Genomic DNA, 21,846 nt, shown 5'->3' with positions numbered 1-21,846 from the left:
AAAAGAGATGAGGAGGAGGCAAAATTTAGGCAAAGATGGTCTCAGAAGTGAATAGGGAAATATCCGCTGTGTGCAACAGCCTGACGGGTGGCCAGGTTCATCACAAGATACCAACAGCTCAAGAGGAGGTAGCAGTGTTGGGCAGTAGAAGACTTACACTAGAGGTGAGTGTTCCTTTTCCTTTTGGTTGATAGACTGAGCTAATCAAATGTGCTCTCAAAAGTAAATGTACATTAGTTAGAAATCAAATACAGCCAGAGTTAATCTCTGTCAACTTTGAAGATACTACTTGCCCCAACGCCAGTAGACACAGCAGTCCTCCGCTGCTGCTCGCAGCCACTTCCAAGTGCCAAAGGTGAAGGTGCTGGGCTTTCTCTTAGTGGCAAGGAATTGATATCTGGCCAGATATCCATGCCATACCTTGAACCCATACTTCATGGCTTGTGAGACTCTGCTGGGCCCTAAAAGGCATCGTCCAAGCCAAGAGTCAGCCCTATCCACTGGAGGCAACGCTGGATGGCTCTGGCCCAGGCACAGCCATCTGCCTGTCTCCATGGCCTCAGTCCTGCATGGGGAGACCTCTGTGAGGAGGAGGCAAAACAGGGAGCTGAGAGGATGGCTCAGGCCAATCCAAATTTGTTGGCAGCCTTTCTGCCTGTTTGTCTTCTTTCTCCCACCTCCCTCCCATGAACTGTGGGTGTGAGGTTTCTCCTCAGCCCACTCTCCAGCCTGCCTCAAGACATGTGCAAGCCAGAGTGTGATCACCCTCTTTAGGCCAGTCCCCTCAGCAGCCACCAGGCCTCTGTTCTGACTGTCACCACAGAAATCCCCCAAAAAGGGCCTCTCTCCCTCTCACAGTAGCAATTCCAAATGGAGTCGGGAGGGAGGGACCTAGGGGTCAGACTCCCTCCTTGCCTTCTCCCCACCCCAAAGCTCACTGAAGTAACACTTATTTCTAAGGGAAAAATAGAGAAAATAAAAAAGGAAGGAAAAGAGGAAGAGTACCAAGAAAACCCACAACTCCAAGCCAAAACCCACCTGTGCATCGATATTAGTTTGCCTTCTGTGACTCCACAGGGAAGTCAGTGAAAAGCTACTACTTCCTGAAAGGCTGCTGCCTTCTCTATAGACCAGCCCATGCCTCCAAATACAGATGGAGCCTTGGTCACTGGCAAAGAGATGCTTCAGATAGCCTTGCCATTCAGGAAAACATGTACAAAGGAAAGACCCCAAACACAGCTGAATCATACAAAAAACAACTGCACAGAACTGAGGTCTCGGAAAGTTGTATTGCTGAAAACACCTCCCTGCTCCCACTAAAAGGACAGCAAAAACAAACAAACAAACAAACAAACAAATCAACATATAATCAAGGAATGTATTATTTCTGCATTAGAAATTTTGAAAAATGCAAAGCTAAAAAGAGCAGTTTGCTGCATTTCTGACCACACGTGAGAGAGAGCCTGCTCCAAAGATAAGAAAAGCATCTAGACAGGCAAAGAGGCCTCCAAAGCTAGCAGCTTTCTTTGATAACATCCACACTAACTGCTGTCTAGTGGGGAAGTCGTTTCCTACAAGCACCTCTTGAAGGCTCCAGCTTGCTAGGAGCTTTTAGGTGTATAGCATGTTGGAAATAGTTACAATACATAAATACACATGTACATATACACACACACACACACACACACATATATCTTCTCTCCCATAAAACACAAGCCTGGCAGAGCACAGGATACAATGTGATGGAGAGGAAAGAGCAGCTGAACATGGAATAAAGCAAAGCAGGTGAATTGATGCAATCTAGTTGAAGGAGTCACTGGTGGCCACAGACCATTATGTTACATTTTTTATATATAAATAAAAGGAAACCATCAAGAGGCCTGGTGACACCAGAACTAACAGTCTGGTGAAGCAGACTTTAGATGAGGCACTAGTCCCCAGGTGTTGCTCCTTCCTCATTGGATTAATCATGACATCTCTTCATCAGGTCCTGATTGTCTTTTCTGGCTGCTGACAGAAGACAGCAGTGTCTTGTCAGCACTTTGTCCAGTTAAAGTGCTGTTCTGGTTGGTACTGTAGGGCCCTCCCAGCAAGTTTTTCTCTCTGGTACTACCAATGTAGAGATCTCTCTGGGAAATGAATGGGATGGAAGATGGCTGCAGAAGATTCACTCTCTCATCCTTCCTATATACTGCTTCCTCTGAATAAACTGAATTACCCCAGAACTTGGGATTTGCAAGATCCCTACACAGCTACAAGAAGCAACTGTGAAATTCTTCCAGGTAATGGGTGTGGGAGACCAATCTAACACAACTCGGATTCTGCCTACATCTGATCCAAAAGCAAGCAAGAAAAGGCTAGTTGCTTGCTTGCAAGTGGAATTACATTGTTTGCATTGCCCTGGAAAGCAGCAAAAAGAAAGGCAAGACAGCCCCTTGTTTTAGTCACAGGGCAGGATTGGCTAGATGTCTTTTGACTTTACCAGTCAATGCAGGTTTGTCTTCCTGCTCCAGCTACCAGTTAAGGCCTAAGGAGGTAATGAGTGTGGCACAATGGTTTGAAAATGTGGCACAGTGGATTCAGCACGTAAGTGAGTGAAAGCATGAAATAAGTTTCTGACACTGTATTCAAACCATCTCCAGGATGAGCCTGTGTCCCAGCCTTGTCACAGATTCAGACTGGCCCCCTAGAATCCTAACAGAGCAGCCATGCCAGGGCTTACCAGATAAGGTAGAGCAACAACAGGGCTGCCAAGGTACATATGGGTACCCATCACCTGGTTTTAGCAGCATACGGCTTCAAACACTTTTCATTCAGCTCAAATATGCATACACACCTAAGCACATATACAAGCTGTGGCACCACACATACAAACGTGAACAAGCTGCATAAATACACATACCACTATGAACCCACCCCTGCCCCCCAACAAATAGACACATACAAGAAAAACAGACAAGTAGCAACAGGCATGCAACATACACATGGTGATCCCAAGCAGAGGGAACCCCTCAAAGCTATATTCAAGCAAGGTGAGTTCCTGGGAGATGAGTCCTGGCAAAATGCATTGCAGGAAGAGGCCCACACAAGCAAAAAATACACAAAGAGCATTCTAGACATCTAAACTGCCTGGTAGCTTCCCAAAAGCTCCTCAATTTTCACAGGAGTTTAGCTGCCTGTGTTGATGGATCTGGTTCCAAGGCCTGTAAGGAAAGCAGCAGGAGAAAGCACAAAGCTATCATCTTATTCCCTTAGTTAATGTTTGTCTGTTCAGAGGCAAGTATAATCTTTCTCCAGATGACATGGGACTTGCCAGCCACTGCTCAAGGGTCTAGGCAGAAGTCTATGGGACAGATACATTCTCTCCGGATGCCCTGCAGATGCTGCGGTATGTCATGCTTATGGCACACTGAATAAGCAGAGAGGAGCCTGGTGACACTGACAAAACTAACTCAGTGTTTTGGCCAGAAGCTAATTCATGAAATGTACTCCCAAGTAGATGGCTGCCTTATAGATGCACATCCTTGAGGTAGCACCAGATAGGCCAGTGTTTTCTGACTTCACTTGTGTTTAGAGTTCTGCAAAGAGTCACGCAAATGAGTCTCAAATATACACCTCCTCCCAAACTGATGAGTATTTGCAGTCATTTATCCACAGGTATAGGGGCCACTGTAGATCACAGTGGGAAAGTCATGTCAAGGTCACAGCCCAGGGTACATGAGAGGTACATGTACCATGCTCATTCCTCTCGGCAAAGCACGATTTCCATTTAGCTGCAGAGGTTTTTCCCAAGCAAAAGTCAGAAATTTAGAGTGACTATGAGTTAGTAGAAGCACCCAGGAGGAGACTGCTGCTCTTGACAACCTCTGATTATACCTTTACCACTGTCCATATGCATATACAGTACAGCTCAAACCCTCAGAAACATGGTAATACACACACATACACAGAGACTAACTGACCCTTTCTCAGACTGTGACCAGCAAGCAGACTCAGATGTCTTCAGAGATGAGAAGCCAGTGCCATGGATGGTAATCTCAGCCTTCACAGGATGGTGGGCCAATGGAGGTTCAATAAGGACCAATGCAAGTTTTCCATAAGGGAAAGAAGGAGGTGTCTTGGCATCTGCCTTAGAGCCATTACCAGTTTCACGCTGTCTCTGACTGCATATTTACCATGTCATACTGCTACTCTGTTCCCTTACAGGTATGGTGGTGGAATACAAATCCTGGTTATCTAGTGTCAAGCACAAGCTTATATTGACTTATCAGGCTCAAAGCGACAAAATACTACTAGGTACTCACTCCCAGGTTTCCAACAGCAGAATATCCTGTAGGTGTTTGGAATCCAGTGGCCTCTAGTCAATAAAGGAAAGGATCCTAGTGCTTCTAAAAGATAGCATACTTTCCAACAGCCTTGCTTGACTGACATAGAGTAAAAGGATAAGACTCCACTGAGCCTGATGTGAGCCAAAGTGAACTGAATAAAAACTATATCTGCCCCTGCTCTAAATTCACCAGTCTGCTACCAAGGAAGAAAGGACCGTTCTTTCTCATGGCTTTCTCAGAAAAGACAATTCTGCTGCTTCCTTGCACTGATTAATTTGCCAGACTGATCATTTTTTATTCCTTGAGTGGATAACAGTAGAACTCCACCACAGTGAAAGAAACAGAAGTCAAAAATAGCTACCAAATATCATAATCTAATGATCTAGTGAGGGCTAGAATTTTCCAGGAGAGAAGTAGGGTCCTGCCCTTCATTCTTCTGCACTGCATTGCACAGTCCAATGAAGACAATAAAGCAACAAGACAGTAACAAGAAGAGCAGAGTAGGCAAACAGCCAGCATAAGTCATTCTGAGGGAAGAGGTGTTGAGATGAAATTGGAGAATCAGGATGTGTAAGATGGGAAATAAGTAGATAAGAGGCCAGGGAGATGAGGCAGTAAACTGGAGTGATCAGAACACCTGAAAATGAGGTTCTGCTTGGAGGAAGGATATCTAAAGCAGAGGAAGTAAAGTAGGTAAGAATGGCACAGGCGGTCCAAGATGGTACTATCTCATCTCCTCTCCCATTGGTAGAGAGAAGGCCGTAAAAAGAGGGAAATGGAAGAGTTGGTCAGGAGAAAATGAAGGCCCAGAGAGAGATCCCTGTAGTAACAAATGTGGTCTGCTGACATCTACAAGAGAGGACAACAGGGACCAGGGAAGAGAAAGTAATCAAAAAGCAAAGCACATAGAGAAGGAAACAGCCCTGTGCCTCACACAAACAATCCCTAGCAATCAACACTGCTTTTATTACAGGAAATTATTAACACCCTCTGCTACCCACCACCCCTCACCAATCCCAAACCTCCCCTGTCTGGGGACCCTTTCTTGGCACATACATTTAACATCCAGATAAACTTTCCAACCAGCAAAAGCAACCACTGAAACAACTTCAAACACCACAGACCAATAAAACCACAACTTAGAAGTTAACTTTCCCAGCCCTCCCCCCTCCCTCCCCCCCCCATGCCATTATTTAATAAGGAAATACTGTACAGATATAAAAACCACCCTTTCCCAACCTGAATATAATTGCTTGAGTTAGTTTCTGTACATATATACATATATATTTACACAGTAATGCTGCAGTCAAGAAAGCAGATGATGTAAAAGTCACAAAGTGAATACATAAATTAAATAACTACCAGCAGAACCTTAGGAAAGATCACGTTGTTTCTACTTGGCCAAAATGCACTGTGGGACAGAGTAATTAAGCGTACTGCAATGTACCGTGTGTGTGTGTGTATGTATGTGCGTACAAGCGCACAAGCCTCACAGCTTCCTGCTGTGCCAGGCTTGTTCACATGTGTTTCACTTCCCCAGTACATTTCATATGTGTGCACATGCCCAGACGAACCCCTGCCCCACAGTATAGAATTTGTTTGACCCGCTGGAGTGCATACCAGTGCTTGCTGTTAGCCTTGAATGGCAGGAGGCCAGCAGAGTAAAAGATATGTAGCTACTAACACATTGCAGAGGCCTTCCTTTACCTCAGCACCAGGAAACTATACCCTTGGCATCGGCAGACCTGAGTCCTGCTCTCTGATACACAGTTTTACTGCCTTTTTCATACACAGGCAGATTCACGCTGTGTCCTTTTTGTTGTCAGCAGTGACAGAAGGGTGCCAGAATTCACTCAAATGGTATGGCTAGGAGAGGAATTTAGGAATGCAGAAGAGATGAAGAAAGAACTCAAAGCCAATCATGAAGTGTTTTTTTGTTGTTGTAGTTGTTACCATTCTAATGGCAGACACCCAGGTCTGTCTGCAGTCAGCACCAGGGAGGTCCAGAGAGCTCTTCATCCAGATGAGGATGAAGCAATAGCATTCATATTGCCAGTGAGACAGTCAGCGCCCCAGTTTGCCTTTGAAGAGGGAGGAGAGAGGGAGATACAGGTATACAGGTGGGTGAATGCAGCGAGGGTCTATGGCTTGGAAATCTATTTGGCTGCAAATTGAAAATAAGCCCTTGTGGGGACAACAATCAAGTCCCACTAGTTACTATCTCAGTGTGCCCTGCAGCATCCAGCAGCATGGTAGGTGTGTTCCAGGTGGACACGCCAGGTGTGTTCAGCAGCAGGGAAGCACTTATGGGAAAGAGTGGGTGCAGACGGGGATTGTGGCTGGGAGTCTGTCCCCATACGTTGCCAGCAATCCAGCTCCTTTCTCGCACATGGCTCCCAGAGGCTTCTGCCAGGCATGCGCCACAGAGAAGCAGCAGAACTGGACACTACCCTCTGCCAGCTTGAATTGAGCAGAAAGGATGAAGTGAAAATCGTTAGAAAAGCAGCACAAAGAGTCAGCGCAAAGTCCCTTCATCAACACTCTTTATCTCCTCCCCTTTTTCTTTTCGTTTTGGCAACCAAAAATATGTGGGGAAGTGCAACCTCCCACCCTTCTCCACAGGAAGAGCTCATCAGAGGTTGCTTGACTGGAGTGGAGGATGTGTGAAAGGCCTAAGTCTGATCATTGGCTGTGTTCCCAGGTTTGCTTCCATCTGTTGATAAGAAATGGAGGTGGGAGGATATGCCACATTTGATAGAAAGCTCTAAAGCAAAGGCTTGCCTATAAAGATCCCTGAGGTATCTCTGATCACTCCAACCTTTCACCATCATCATCTATAGTCTACGTCTCCCCCTCTCTCTTTTGCTGACAATGTTGCTGTGAGAAACAACTCTGATTTGAAGGTACTAAAGGGCTTTACTCAAGATGGATGCTAGCGTCTTCTTGGAGTGAGTAGCTCAGCATCAGTACACATTACTGAAGAAGTCAGAAGCAAAGAGGGCCATCTTGGCATTTCTTAATTCCTCCATCAAATCTTTCAGGACCACACAAAGGAACATTCCTCCCCCATGCACTGGAAATTGAAATAGCAATTCCCTATGGGCAAAGTTCATGCTTGCATATTGCTGAGCATTTTGAACATACTGGGGTTCTCACCTGGAGAGTTCTGATGACGTATGCTGGATATCAGAGAGAACAGGATGTTTTTTTTTTACCAAGCAGGTGGGGCTGGTGTGCTTCATTACCTCCACTGATAACAAGTCCTGACTGCAGCTCTTCTTTCCTATTTATGAGGTGACAAGGCGAGTTCTGATTGTGCCCTCCCTGGAAGGCATGATGGGAGACAGGACTGCTACACCAGCATGAGTTTTGTTGCGCTACAGTAAAAAGCTGGTGTGAGTTCTCCAAGAAGGTTTACGATGAGGAGATCCATGGCTGCAAATTCTACCTGTCAGATGTACTCCACTGTGCATGGCACATTCCTGATATTTTCTTTGAATATTTCCTCCATCTCCCTCATACACATTTTCCTTCAGCTCAGTACCTACATTCTGGAACCACTTCAGAAGAACATGGTTCATGAAATACCTCTTAGAGAGCCATGCCTGGAACTAGACTGAGGAGGCAAACGTCAGAAACATTGCCAAAAGCGTCTAATCTTTCCCAGGAGGCTGGCTGCAAATATACAGTAGAGGTCACACCTGTAGAGGATGCAGTGATTTCTGATCATTATTCATGTGTGCCATGTGAAATGTTCAGAAGGGGAAATGATCTCAGCCACTGCCCCCCAAAAATTCCAGTGTTTCTACAGGAGAGAGAGGGAAATGGCAAGGGAGGAGATGTGGAATTTTGTCAGGCTCTGGTATGAAATCCCATTCTTTTCAAGACAGGTAATAAACAGCACATGGGTGGTATTCTAGTATAGACAACACCTGCTGCTAATATTACCTGATTGAGTCACTTGAATGCTTAGAATGAAAATACACCAAATCTAAAATTCTAAATATATAATCAGAGTTTAATAACATCATTGGTTTATTTTCTGGATTATGAATTACACCCTCCCCCCTCCCTGCCCCTCCCCTTCACCTCTGTTCCAAAATTTGTTGACCTGTCAGAACTAAAATAAACAAAGCAACCAGAAAAGATCACTTATAGAGAAAGGAATAACCTGATGGACACACGGCCTAATTTATTGTGGGAGAAGGCAAAACACCAGACTCCTGTAGTTAGACCAGTGGTTCAGTCCAGAATTTCCAGTTCTTCTTTTCTGGTTGCCCTAGAGCATTCATTTGAGTGGTTTGTGGCACAGTTAGTATTTGCAGAGCACTCCCAGTGTTAACAGTGCTACACAGTATCAACACTAGATAATGATTTTGGCAAACTATCTTTTGCCAATCAGTGGAACAAGGGACAGACCAGTTTGGAGAAAATACGAACCAACTTTCACCCTGGAACACAAAAATCAGAACCTTTAAGAAGAGATTTGAAAAAAGTTCCATTAACTTCTTTTTGGTTTGTTTTCGGCTTAATTTCCCTGCAGAGCCACCCTCCAGGTTTCTTTGTTCCAGGTGGGGAGGGACGTAAAGTACTGAAATAACCACCAATGAGATTAGCTGCCCTTGCCAGCTGTCAAACTCCCCCCCCCCAAGCCCTTAGGAAATAACCAGAAATTCTCACGAGCTTTCCCAGGTCCAAGATTTCTAAACCAACGTAGCATTGGAGAAGTCTCTTAATGTCAAGTGATGGTCCAACCTGAGCGGCCAACTTGATGGTTCACCCCACCACTACCAAGACAGCGTAGTGCCTTGAGGCTCAAACTCCACAGAGAGATGCTGGTACAGAGAGTTTATATGCAAAAAGGAATCGGGGGTGTTCCCATCAAAACATGAAACCCTGCTGGCAAGGCTTGAAGTGACGTTCCGGCGTCTTCCATTCATGAAGGTAAGGTGACAGGGCGATACGGGGGGCCTAGGGGTACACAACACACGTGTTTTTTTTCCTCTCTCTCTCTCTCTCTCTCTTCCTCATTCACACGGCCTCGACCCGCGTAAACCGCTTCCAAAAACGCAGCCTGAAAAGTCGTAGAAAACAAACAGAACAGAAACAAACTCCCCTCCCTCCCACCCCACGACCTGAATATTCACGAGAAGAGAAACACCAATTTATACAAAAACGCAATAAAAAAGAAATATTTACAAATGAAAGGAACGCCTTCTTGGTGGCTGCTGTCAGAGGCATCTGACAAGCTGCCATGTATTCTGGATTGCAGATCGCTCTGTTAATTTGTTTGGTTTCTTTCTTTTTTTTTTTTTTCTTTTTTTTTCTTTTTTTTTTTTTTTTCTTTTTGTTCTTGTAATGAGAGAAGAGGGAAAGAATAAGAAATTCCCTTACCCCAAAGACTAAGGGGTGGCATTACAAAGACTCTCCCCCTCTTCCCTCCTCAATTTCCTCAGTGAAATCTAAGAAAATGTTCCCTTCACAGACTTTGCCCACCCTCTCTTCACACTCTTTGACTTTACAGGCAAATCCCACCCTCCCCTCACCCCAGCTCTAAAAAATAAATAAAATAAATAGGCAAATAAATAAAAGGCCTTCTGTTGGCTTAAAAAGAGAAAGATAAGATAAAATCAACCAGGGTGCGGTGAGGAATGCGAGCGAGGTGGCTTTCAGCTCCAAGATGCTCATAAAGGGACTGCCATCTCCATTCAGTCAGTCCCCAGGAGTGTCCCCATGCCCTCAGCACAGGGTTCTCTCAACCCTCTCCTTGGCGAGCCATGGTAATTGTGACACTGGGACAGACTCAGAAGAAACAGAAGAGACTCTGCCACATCTCTCAAGGTGAGAGAGGTTGGCCCATACCCCACCTCAGCAAAAAGAAGACATATGAAGAGGGAGTTCAACTTCTCACTCCTACCATTGCTCCCTTTCCATTAAGTTTAACTTGCATCTAAAATGATACAGTGGAAAGAAAAAACACTCCTATCGATACTATGTGCACCAGGAAAGCTGTCACTACAACTGCAGGGATGGGAAACCCTAGGCTATTCCAGCTTTGCACTTGTGCTAGTATCTCTGTCACACACTGAGGCACACGTACATGTACACACACATCTCAGCCTTGCACGTCTTGTCTTCAGCCCTCAGCACACGTTCCTGTGCTCTCTGGCATTTATTCAAGCACACCCATTGCCAGGAAGACAAGCTATGTACTTCCCTTGTACATTCAATAGTAAATATACATATGTATTTCCCATGGGTGCAAACACCCTCTTTCCATTTCCACATGTCCAAGGAGGCATCAAGACAGTCCACCAACACCACTGCCACCACATGCACCTTTTCATGTTTTTTTTGTTTGTTTGTTTTCTTCCTCTCCAGCACCATGCCACCATTGGCAGAGGACACCCCGTTCCTTTTCTTCCATCCTGCTGGCCAAGGGTGGGGAGGGCAGAAGGATGAAAATGTTTCTTGTCCTGCTCTCCCTGCTAAAAAACATGCCAAAACAGGCTTGGTGTCCTCTGAAGAGACAGTGACAAAACTCCCCACCTTTCCCTACTCTTTAGCTCTTTTCCACTGTGTGTTATCCAGACACCTTATAGGATTGTGAGTTTATTTTGCTTTCTCCACAGACATTTCAAGTATAAATTCATTGTATATACTCGCGTATAGGCTAACCCATACTAAATACTGCTCCCACCCTTTAAGTAAACCACAATTAGTGATCAATTCATTGCTAAAAAACCAACTCTGCTTCCCTTTTCCAAAATTCCTTTCATTTCAGTGCAAAACAGCATCCTGTCAGAGCTCCCAGAAGCCCCCCTGATTCAAGGGTTGCTCTCCGAGACCCAAAACCCATTTCCTTTCCAACTCTCCCACTGGTCTGTCACAGATTCAAGGGCTGAAATAGCCACAGTGAAACCACTCACCAGACCTGCAAACAAGCCTTCTCTCCCTCCCCCCACACCTCCCAGCAAACAATTCAAAATGTCAGCGTAAAATTCTCAGCGTATACGCAAATATATATATATATATATTTCAGCCCTAAACCCCCATAATCTTCACAAAATAATGTAACAAGAACCTCAGTATACCTAACATATAAGTGCATCATCAAGTTAGTCATGTTATTCCTCCTTCACTTTCTCCACATCTTCAAACATCACTCTTTTCTAGGCAGTTTTAGGAAGAGTTGCCTGAACAAGCATATTTTCCTGCATGTCCATTACACTTCTTCTGCTGTCTCCTCCTGCCACATGTGTGCATGCACATGCCTTTCTCTGCTGGGAGTCAGCAAGAGTGAAATGCTAGAATCACTATTGCTCCCCCTCAACTCACCCCTTCCCTGCCTTCTTCTCCCCCTCGTGAAATCACGAATGAGGACATCCAACTCCAACGTCACTGTAAAGTGCAATGGCCAGGAATGAAGGAGAATGGGAGGAGAGAGAACATGGAAAAAGAGATAAAAGGGGAGGAGTGGGAAAGAGGAGGAGGAAGAGGGGAAACCAAAGAGGTGGCACTTGTCACCAATGCTGTACTACTCGGAACTCCAGTATCCCACAAACTAAGGATGACCAGGGAGAGTAGCTGATGGGATTGATCCCACCCCACCCTCCCTTGCTCCACATCCACCCCCAGTCCCTCCCCATGCTCCTTCCCTCTCACTCAAACGTCAGACTCAATACTGGAGAGTTTCTCATAAACATGCCCGTTGCTGGAGCCATTGAAAGCCCTGGGGTTTTTGTTGTTAGGCACACAGGGGTTGGACTGGTTCCCTATACAGATGTCCTTCTGGAAACGGGCTGGCACAGCCCCATGAAGGGCTGAGACCACCGGCTTGTTGGTGGTGACGATGGCTCGGAAGTCTGGCCTGGCTTTGGGCCCTCCTGCCACCACAGGCTGCCTGAAGAAATAAGATTTGCTGCCGTGGAGCAAGCATTGGTCATCCCCAAAAGTGGGGATGAAAGGGTTTTGGGTGACCCTGTCAGGGTAGAGCGACTTGCTGAGCATGTATCCCCCGCTGCTGCCAGGGTTGTTGTGGTGGTGGTAGCTGGTGGCGGGCACTGAGGACTTGTTGTTGGCAAAGGTGGTCTCACTGGCTGGCATCTCAAACATGTGGGCGTAGGGGCTCCCCTCCAAAAAGCGACCCTTGTCCTTGAGGCTGACGCTGCGAGGGGCCAGGGCCGAGTCATCCTTTTGCAGGTCCACAAAGGTGTCATAGGAGTGTTGCCGGCGGAGCTTGTTACGGTTCTTCTTCTGCACCTTGGAGGCAGAATTGGAAGGGCTCTGAGGATATTTGGAGGAGGAGGTGGCACTGGTGGCCACGGGCACAGGGGCAGGTGGCTGGTCCAGCTCTTGGAGAGAGTTGTCCTCACTGATGTCATACAGGTTGCCTGCTTTCTTGCAGGCCTCACACCGGATGCAGGCCTGGCGAGTGGAATTCTGCCCCACCACCGATGGAGTGTAGTTGTGCACCTTAGAAGGGCAGCTGCGGCAGAAATTAGCCCCAGACCGGTCCTCCCAGTCTAGGTTGGTCAGATTCTTCTCCCAGGGCGCCGGGACCCCGCTCACAACACCATGCTTGTGCTCATTGCTTCCGCCAAACTCACCCGAACCGTGCTTATGGTGGGCTCTGTTTGTGCAGGATCCACTTCCTCCTCCTCCCGTGTCCCGCTTAAACTCATCTCCACGCTCTTTGTAGATATCCGTCAGGTCCACATGCTCCCAGTGTGGTGAGTTTTCCTTGGCCCGAAACTGGTCCAGGTAGAAGTCCCGTAGCCCTTCCTTGTCCCTGAAGTAGCGTTTGTGGTCAGGCGAGCGGGGTGGGCGCCGGCGGTAAGCCAACTCTATCTCATCGAACTCCCGCCGGGACTTGGCAGAGGCTGGACGCTTCTTCAGGCTGTCCTTGTACTGCTGCTTCCGCCGCTTAGCTGCGTTGCCTTCAATGTTGCCATAGGTGACCGTGTGAGTGGAAATGTCAGAGACGTCTGAGCGGATCAGGTCATCGTGGGCTCCACTGCCCCCATAGCGGTCGCTCTTGAAGGAGAACTTGCCATAGAGGTCACCCAGCTGGCTGTGCTTGGCAGGGGGCAACCCCAGATCCAAGGGCTTCTTCCCGATGGACCGCGACTGGGCGTTGAAAGGTGGGTTGTCACAGTCGTAGAGCCCATCGATGGAGCTGGTGCTTCCGATGCTGTGGGGACGGTGGTGGTGGTGGTAGTGGTCCTGATATACATTGCTGTCCTTCAACTGTAGGTTGCCAAAGGTCCTCTCCACCTCACTAATGTAGTCACTAAATAGATTCTCCTCACATGGGGGGTTGTTGTAGGACTTGCAGTCTGAGTGGGTGAAGCTGCGGCGGTGTTCAGAAATATCATAAACTGATGATTCGCGGCGGATGAAGTCCAGGGCACTCTGTGGTGAGCCATTGACCCCTGATAGGTTGGCCATGTTCTTGGCTGTCCGAAGCAGGCGTAGGATGTTGGAATGGGTGTTGTTCATAGTCGCTGTGGGGGAGTTCATTGCTGACTGGCGTTCCTCAATGGCCACACCATGAATGCAGCTGTAGATACCCTGAAATAAGAGAAAGCATGAAGTTGAGTGGTCTTGCAATGAATACACAAAAGGAAATGTAGGCTGGAAAGCACCCTATGCAGCAATAGCACATTCCTATAAGGCAGAAAAGACTGTCAGACTTCCATGTGAAACACAAGCAAATGAGATGAAGCCAGACCTGTCCCACCAACCCTAACTCTTCTGCCACTCTTTCTTACCCTCACATTTTTTCTTTCCCCTCTATTTATCCTCCTTTTTTTCATATCATATCTGAGGAATGCAGAAATAACTGGTAGCATCCATAAGAGTTACTCAAATTTACTAGGTATAACATAGAATTGCAAATGGGGAAAATAATATCCTTGGAAGCGAAAACATCAAGACAAAGGATTCTGCATGGATGAGAGAAAGGTCTGTTTTACCCCTTGAAATTCATATGGACATCAGTGAATCAACATGACAGGAAGTATCGTAAAAAGAGAACAGCTTCATTTGTCATAAACTTAGCTACATTAATCACCAGTACAGATTAGAAAGGAAACAGAGAGTGTAGGACTGATGAACAGGTATTTAGTCCTTTTGCATTTCGTTGCGTATGGTACAATAGAATATTTAATTGCATTCTATTGAATTTAGCAGTGATAACAGGCTCCAAATTGACATCTCTGAAAGTCCTCTATTCAACCTCAAATCAGACAGCAGAAGTGCCTGATTCCTCCACATTCTCCACTAGCTTATTTCAACCATGGTAAGACTGTTTGCAAGGATTACCCCAAGGAGCAGAAGGAAAGAGGTTCATTTATTCCCATTTATTCCTACCAAATGGAGCATGCTGATTAATGTCAATAGTGAAATGGACACCATCACATCATGTTACCATGGTTTTTTCAGCAGCCAGCAGTTGATTAACTTTTTTCAGACTTTCCACCAACCTGGGCCAGGTCTAACAGATAACTCCAGACTGAAAAGATTTGTATTCAGTTAACAATCACCAAATACAGTCCCCTACCTCATCTCCAGACTAAAGCAGGTTAAAAACTAATGACAAAGAAGGGAGATTGTGTCCCAACACTCAAAGGCTTTGTCATTTTTTCTCAACAGTATTTTATACTGCAATTATATAGTCCTTGTACAATCAAAGTTAACTCTGTTACAAGAGATACTGAGGTCAAAAATGTTGAGATTTGACCTCACTTCAGAAGAGATCAAGAGATCAGACCAGTAACAGAAAGAAGAAAGAGAAGTTCCAAATGGGACACTGCTATCTACAATAATAGCAGGAAGATGACTCAGACATTACTAGAATCTACTTGAAATGTAAATACTATCCCCTAAGGCAGATTTGCATAGAGAAATTGCTAAGTTCATGTGGTCATCCTCTCTAGAAGGATTTCTGCATGGCTTAGTGCAGGGCTTGCGGTTAGGGATTTCTGAACGTCCATGATAGAACAAATCCAGTAAACACATGGACAGATGTAACACAGAAGACAATGAGAAACTCCTGAATTTCTAGCCGTGTTAAACAACATTACTTATTGTCCCCAGACCTGGCCTGCTTACAACTCACTGAGAAGGAGGAGACAATTACAGATCGCTTCTTTCCATACTGCATTTTCAGTTCCATATGAAATTACCATTTCCATGACCACAATGAGGCAGAGACCAGAGATGACAGAAGAACAGTAAATGCTCTTGCTACATTAACACAGGAAAGGCAGCAGGCTTCACACTGCAGATCATCTCTCTGTAATATCTGTGTGTTTGACAGTCTGGGTGGATTTCCCCATTGACAGTACCTGCAACCACCTGAATAAATTCTGACTGACCTTTTTTCTCTCCGCTAGCTAACAACACTTACCCTACTGATGGAGAAAACCACGCCAGGCTTGCCAGAGCAGACACCCATGAAGCAGTGGCGGAACTGCCAGTAGAAGAGATGTTCACAGATGAAGGTGATGAGACTGAGGGCCATAGCTGCTCCCAGCATGTAGAAGACACCTGCCATGTTATCTATATCCAACTGGCTGCTCATAACCTCATTCTTCTCATTGTGACAAATGCCAGTGAGCCACAGTGCTTCCAGCTCCTCCATCTCCCCTTTAAAGACAGAGAAGAAAATAAACATGTTAGCCAGCACTGCAATCATAGTATCATAGAAGGGCTTGGGTTGGAAGGGATCTTTAAGACCATCCTGTTCCAACCCCCCTGCTATAGGCAGGGACACTCCCCCAACTAGATGAGGTTGCTCAAAGCTCTATCTAGTCTGGCCTTGAATGCCTCCAGGGAGGGGGCATCCACAACCTCACTGGGCAACCTACTCCTGTGTCTCACCACCCTCACAGTAAAGAATTTCTTCCTAATATCTGCCTATGGATCTCATGCTGAGGTAGTCTGAAAACAAGAAGCATATCAGACTGTTCTTGTAATAGGGATAGATGCAATTAGTCACAGGGAAGGCAATAGGATTTTTGCACAGACAGATGTTAGGCACAAAAATCTGTACTGTACAACACAACCATCTACAGCTATTTACTATAATTTCCTGAACAACAAGCTGTCCACCACATAACTGAAGACCTCAGCTCACAAACTTGCACTTTCATAGTAAGTCAACAAAAGGGAAAATTAGTGACTGATACTGTTAAAGAGAAATGAGTCATTTTTAAATGAAAACACTGCCAGCATAAAATTCAAAATGCTGATTTTTTTTTTTTTACATCAAAATGTCTGATTTTTTAATTTGTTTCCATCATATCTACAGCTCATTAAAGTGAGGGGCAATGTTCCCTAAAATATTTTTGCATTTTTACCTGCTTTTCTTCCTTTCAATTTTGTCCAAATGTGACAATTCCAAGCCCTCTGACCAATGAAAAATATTACTAATTTGTATTGGCTAGAAACAAATGTTCAGTAGTCTAATTTCATACCCCACTTCCTCTCATTATGTTTTTTTCAGGAGAAGAAAGCCACACACATACATATGCACATACTGAGACATCCAGAAACAAACTAATTTTACAGGTTGATAATTTTTTTCATGCTGCTATGGAAGTTACTATTTCATATTTTCAGCATTCAATCTGGTGGCAGGGAAAAAAAATCTGTATGCTTATATGGCATCACAGCACATTCTTAAAAGCATTATGGAGATCTTATGTTTTGTTCTGAAACAACACTCATTAGGCTATTCAGGAGACAAAGCACCCTAACTGTCAGGTGGCCAATATTCTGATGAAGCATATCAGAGCTTTGTTCTTTTCATATTTACTACGTCATACGTTATTTTCAGATTTCAAAAAAAAAAAAAAAAAAAAAAAAAAGCTTATAAATAAAATTGCCTGAGAATTTTACTTTTCTTTTTTTTTAAAAAAAAAAAAAAGAACTCAGGAAAGTGTAATATATAGCATAGAAAGAGAAAACTGGGAAAATGTTTTCTAAAAAGAATTTCTTGCCCCATGAGTATCTTTTTTGATAACAACTCTTTCTCTGTTACCGACAAGATAAATGAGGTAACTATAATGTTCTGATTAAAAACTTCCGAGTCTCAAATTCTTCCTTGCTTGTTTGGTTGTTTGGTTGGTTTATGAGATTTAGGGGAATATGAATTAATTTTTTTCATCCAGATACAATCAGCTTTTTTTTTTTCTCTACACTCTGCATAGGTTGATCCTGTCTAGAATTAAGTATGAGGCAACAATGGAAAGCCCAGCATTGTTTGTGGGTTTGCTCATGGCAAAACTCCTAAGGTAGCGAAAAGTTCACAAAACAAAACTTGATTTCACACAACATTCTTCTCACAAGATACTGCTCATACACACATCTGAGCTGATTGTATGAAACCACTAATGCCTTTGAAATTGCTTTTGATGATATCCTGCATCAACAGTATAGAACAGGTGACATTCTGCACATTTCTGGCACAACATCTCGAACAAACCCTTTTGATAATTTCCTGTTCTCAGTGTGGATCTGAAACACCAGCTAGGGAGATGGAACATTATTCTGTACATGTAAAACTTATTATTTCTTAGGAAAATTCCACCTCTTCTTTTTCTTGACACTTACCATCTCCAAAAAGCTGTAGAATAGCAAGATCAACCTGGCGCTTCCAACCTGAGTCCTTCTGTATGGCAATTCCATAGCCAGTGGAGGCGAACACTTTCCCACTCCCAATTGTCACCAATTTGCAGCCTTCATCTCTGCCAGCCATGTAATTCAGCACTGCTGCATCATAAATGAAAGCATCCAACTTCCTGCACAGGTGCAAGAAACAAGAAGTGTATAGCACAGAGAAAATACAATCTGTATGAGTGCAAAGGTGTTCTCTGATAATTAAGGCAGAAATTAACCTCTTCCAGATAGAGTTCAATAGGTTGCATCTTCACTTCCTTCAGAGTTAACTAAAATCTGATCCTAGAATCTGTTTACAGGTGAAACTAGATTATAAATGAGATCTGTCTATTTCTCTCTGACTCTTTCATAGTTGTCGTTTTTGTACTGAAAGGAAATCTGGAAGACAAACATAGTGCAAGATAAAAATGAATGAAGAAAAAGTCCAGGAGATCTATAGTCCTAAGAATAGCTTATGTTACTGCACTACCTTTCATCTGAAAAGAACCTAAAATACTTCATAAAATATATCAATATTAGACAGCGTAGCAAGGCTTGCAGTAAAGATTTTCACTAATTCAAAGTGCTGGAGTAAAATATATATTAATTTCAAATTAAATGTAGCCAGGCCACTGTAACTCCTTAGTTACTGTGAAAAGTGCTACCAGATCTTTACCAATGTCAAGTGGCCATGATAACAGCTTTATGGCTTACTGTGCTAAGTAGCTCTTTGGTAAAGACTACTTAGCTGAAAACCACAAAAAAGGGTCTGTTTCAACACAGTGAAATGCCCATTATAGGCTGGAATGGGCAGACAGCACAACAGACTGATGAGAACCTTCTTACCTCAACAAATTGATTTTGGGCTTAGGTGTAGTCTCAGGGGACTGCATCTTCTATACAACCAGAGACAGCCAATGAGTAAATCCTCCCACTAGATCTGAAATGAAGCTCTTTCCAATAAAAGACTGAAGACCTTCTACTTACAAATTCTCACACCCACACTACCTTTTCAGTACGCCACCTGAACATATACTGCCAGTATAGTGATTATCTCAGTTTAAGTGCATATCCATGGGGACGGCCATCCAAGGGTTGATACAAAGCCAGGATGACATACACCACAAGCGATGAGCTCTGTTTCATCTATATATTTCCAGAAGAAAGCATATTTATTTCCTGGATGATGACTACTGGCAAATGTACCTCCCCAGGATGGCATCCAAGAACGGTCCAATAATTTATGATGGGCTATGTGCCTCTGAACCTGGCAAACAGGTTTAGGAATAGTCAGTCAATCTAGTAATTAAATTGGCTGAACATCTTTGCTCGTGGTTTGGAATGAACTTTCTCACGACAGTGTGACGTTGTAAGTGAGAAGGTGTTGTTTCATTTCACTAGGGCTGGGTTCTGACAACCACAGTGGGCATTTCTGGGAGGAGGCCTTTAATTATAAGGGACAAAGGCTTACAAAGACTAATAGAGGTTTTAAGTTAGCTCCTCTACAAATTCATTGCTATTAAAATAGAGTGAGATGTTCAAAGATACTTTCTGCTAATGATTTTTCCCACATTTCCCAAATTACCCAAGGAGACGCTCCTATTCAATACACTTTCTTAATATTCAAACAGCAGCTTTGTCAGCTCTTGACACTAAAATATTCCAGAGAGAAGGACTACTTGCAAACTATTTGCTTCAAGCACACCTTCCATTACACTGTATTAGCTAGTGATACACTGGAGTGGGATTAGTCTGACAAGGATTCCTTCAGCTTCCTGATTAACATAATCTTTTACACACAGAAAGAAAGAAAGCAAAGGAATTTCCAGATGACAATGCAAATGTTCTCAAAAAATCTTTGCCCATAGAGGACAGTGAGCTTTTATTGTGCATACGTAAGGACGCATGAGCATGAAACAGCTTGCTGAAGCAAGGTGTTTGGGACTAATGCACATAATGCTAACATACATAAAGGTACAGGCGATCTGTTGGTTTTGTTTTTTTTTCCCCCAAAATAGTTCTATAAGTATTGCAAAACCAGAAACACTTATACAGAAGTGAATAATAAGAAAAAAGGCTAAGGGACTCACAGAAATATTCTCCTGTGTTGTATGTGGTCTAGGTATACTTTTAATCATGCAATGATAATGGATGCTCATTTTCCAAACCCCAGAAAGATTTCCCAATCACTCAAAGAAGTCAGCTAGTAAGTTTGGAAGAAGAAATCCTCACCCAGTCTTCAACGAGAATAGGGCATCATCCACTCCCCTCTGATTGAACTTCACCATGTAGCTGTGCATTTCAGGATAGTTGTTGCGAATGTTCCTTTCTGTGCTGCCATTGGGAACTGTCCCAAAGCGGAAAGGGGGTGAGAAATCATTGGGTTTCTGGAACTGCAGAAACAGAAAAAAAAACATTTCTCACAATCATCCATCAAGAAGCAGTCATCTGCATGGGAGAACACACTCTCTTTAGAGACGCTGTGCCCATTGCAACACAGAATGTAATTCTGATTTTATTTTACTATCAGATGGAACACATTATTGAAAAGATACCATATTTCACTGTTTTCAAAGACAAACATTTCCTGTTATTGTCCAAGAAGTAAAATGAGCAATCTGGTCTTTTGTCCACTGTGGATAAAGTACATACATGATCAAAAACTAAAAGGAGTTTAGATATAAGTAAAAACAAAAAGGAAAAAAAAAAGGGTAACAACATCTTTGCAACATGGTCAAATAAAGCTTTTCAATAAAATCAATGTGAATTTTACCCACATAGTGTGATTTAGTTTCTAAGTATCTATTTCCATTTTATTGACGCCTTTGCATTTCCTGATTCTGACTAAAGTAAAAAAGCAATTAATGAGGAGAGATGCCACTCCAAACAGCTCCCACCCACTTCACCAAATAAAGGATCAGCTTTCAAACTTTTGGGCAAATGTCCCAAATGAAATTCTATTAGTGGTTACAAGTCACTAGTAACATTTGATGCCCAGAACAGAGCTGGCAGAATGCTCAAAACCTTTTGCTGCTCCCAAGAAATACATTCATCATAACATTCTCCTACAGCTGCAAGGCTGTGAGATTTTATATGCCACTTGCTTAACTCAAGTCATAATCAATGCTCTCTGGAGTTTTATGAGCAGTAAAATTTAGACTGTCAATTATCAAGACTGCTTAAAACCCCTAAAACCAGTAGATGGAAAGCGGCACAGAATTGTAAGCCAAGAACTGAATAGGCAGTAAAAGAAAAGATGCAAAGATCAGCTGGATGGAAGGCTCCCTCACCTCTTAATACATCAAACAGTGCTAGTCTGGGGCTCTCAAATGTGACCGTATATTTGGATAATCTTAAGAAGCATGCTAATAACATGATATCAAGCCAAACCCATTTAACAGTAACAGTTCTCCTGCCACATCTATCATGCACTGCTGTCTTCTGTGGTGGAAATGTGGCTACCGTCTATAGCTATACCTTCAAAAGCAGTCAGGTCTAGCTATTAAGTTCTGCTCAAAGCTAGTCTGAAACCTGCTGAGGAGCAGCTGAGGACGCAGCTGAGGAGTCCAAAGCTACTAAAGCAGAGTACTCATTCGGAGCATTTCAGGAACAAGGTCAACAAGGACTTATACCTGTGGGTAGGCTGACAGCACATTTCACATCACCAAAAGGAATTTATTGCATCTATTTCTCTAAATCAACTCATCAGCTATGCAGGGAATCACACCTCATATTCAGGTGGAGGGAATGGACTGGTTCATATGTACATATATGCGTGTGAGATAGAGTACATGCCCTGCTGCTTTAAGCTGGTAGGAAATATCAGATATGTTTCTTGAAACACAGATTGTCA

The 21,846-nt window shown here is 43.8% G+C and overlaps 1 protein-coding gene across 3 annotated transcripts in view; it reads right to left on the bottom strand.

The window, feature by feature from the left end:
- Window positions 1–9,613: 9,613 nt before the first annotated feature.
- Window positions 9,614–21,846, bottom strand: part of GRIN2B (glutamate ionotropic receptor NMDA type subunit 2B) — a 203,290-nt gene continuing 191,057 nt past the window's right edge. For all 3 annotated transcript variants that reach the window (XM_052669472.1, XM_052669473.1, XM_052669474.1), the window contains 4 exons: window positions 20,226–20,386; window positions 17,949–18,136; window positions 15,742–15,980; window positions 9,614–13,901 (listed from right to left, as the gene is read on the bottom strand). In XM_052669472.1, coding sequence (XP_052525432.1) covers window positions 11,994–13,901; window positions 15,742–15,980; window positions 17,949–18,136; window positions 20,226–20,386 — 2,496 coding nt within the window. In that variant the 3' untranslated portion in view covers window positions 9,614–11,993. The remainder of the gene's footprint in view (window positions 13,902–15,741; window positions 15,981–17,948; window positions 18,137–20,225; window positions 20,387–21,846) is intronic.

The sequence above is a fragment of the Tympanuchus pallidicinctus genome, unplaced genomic scaffold (assembly GCF_026119805.1).
Source record: "Tympanuchus pallidicinctus isolate F22 unplaced genomic scaffold, pur_lepc_1.0 scaffold8, whole genome shotgun sequence".
Classification (NCBI taxonomy): Eukaryota; Metazoa; Chordata; class Aves; order Galliformes; family Phasianidae; genus Tympanuchus; species Tympanuchus pallidicinctus.
The sequence above is the reverse complement of the archived record's forward strand: the minus strand, read 5'-3'. Positions and strand labels throughout refer to the sequence as shown.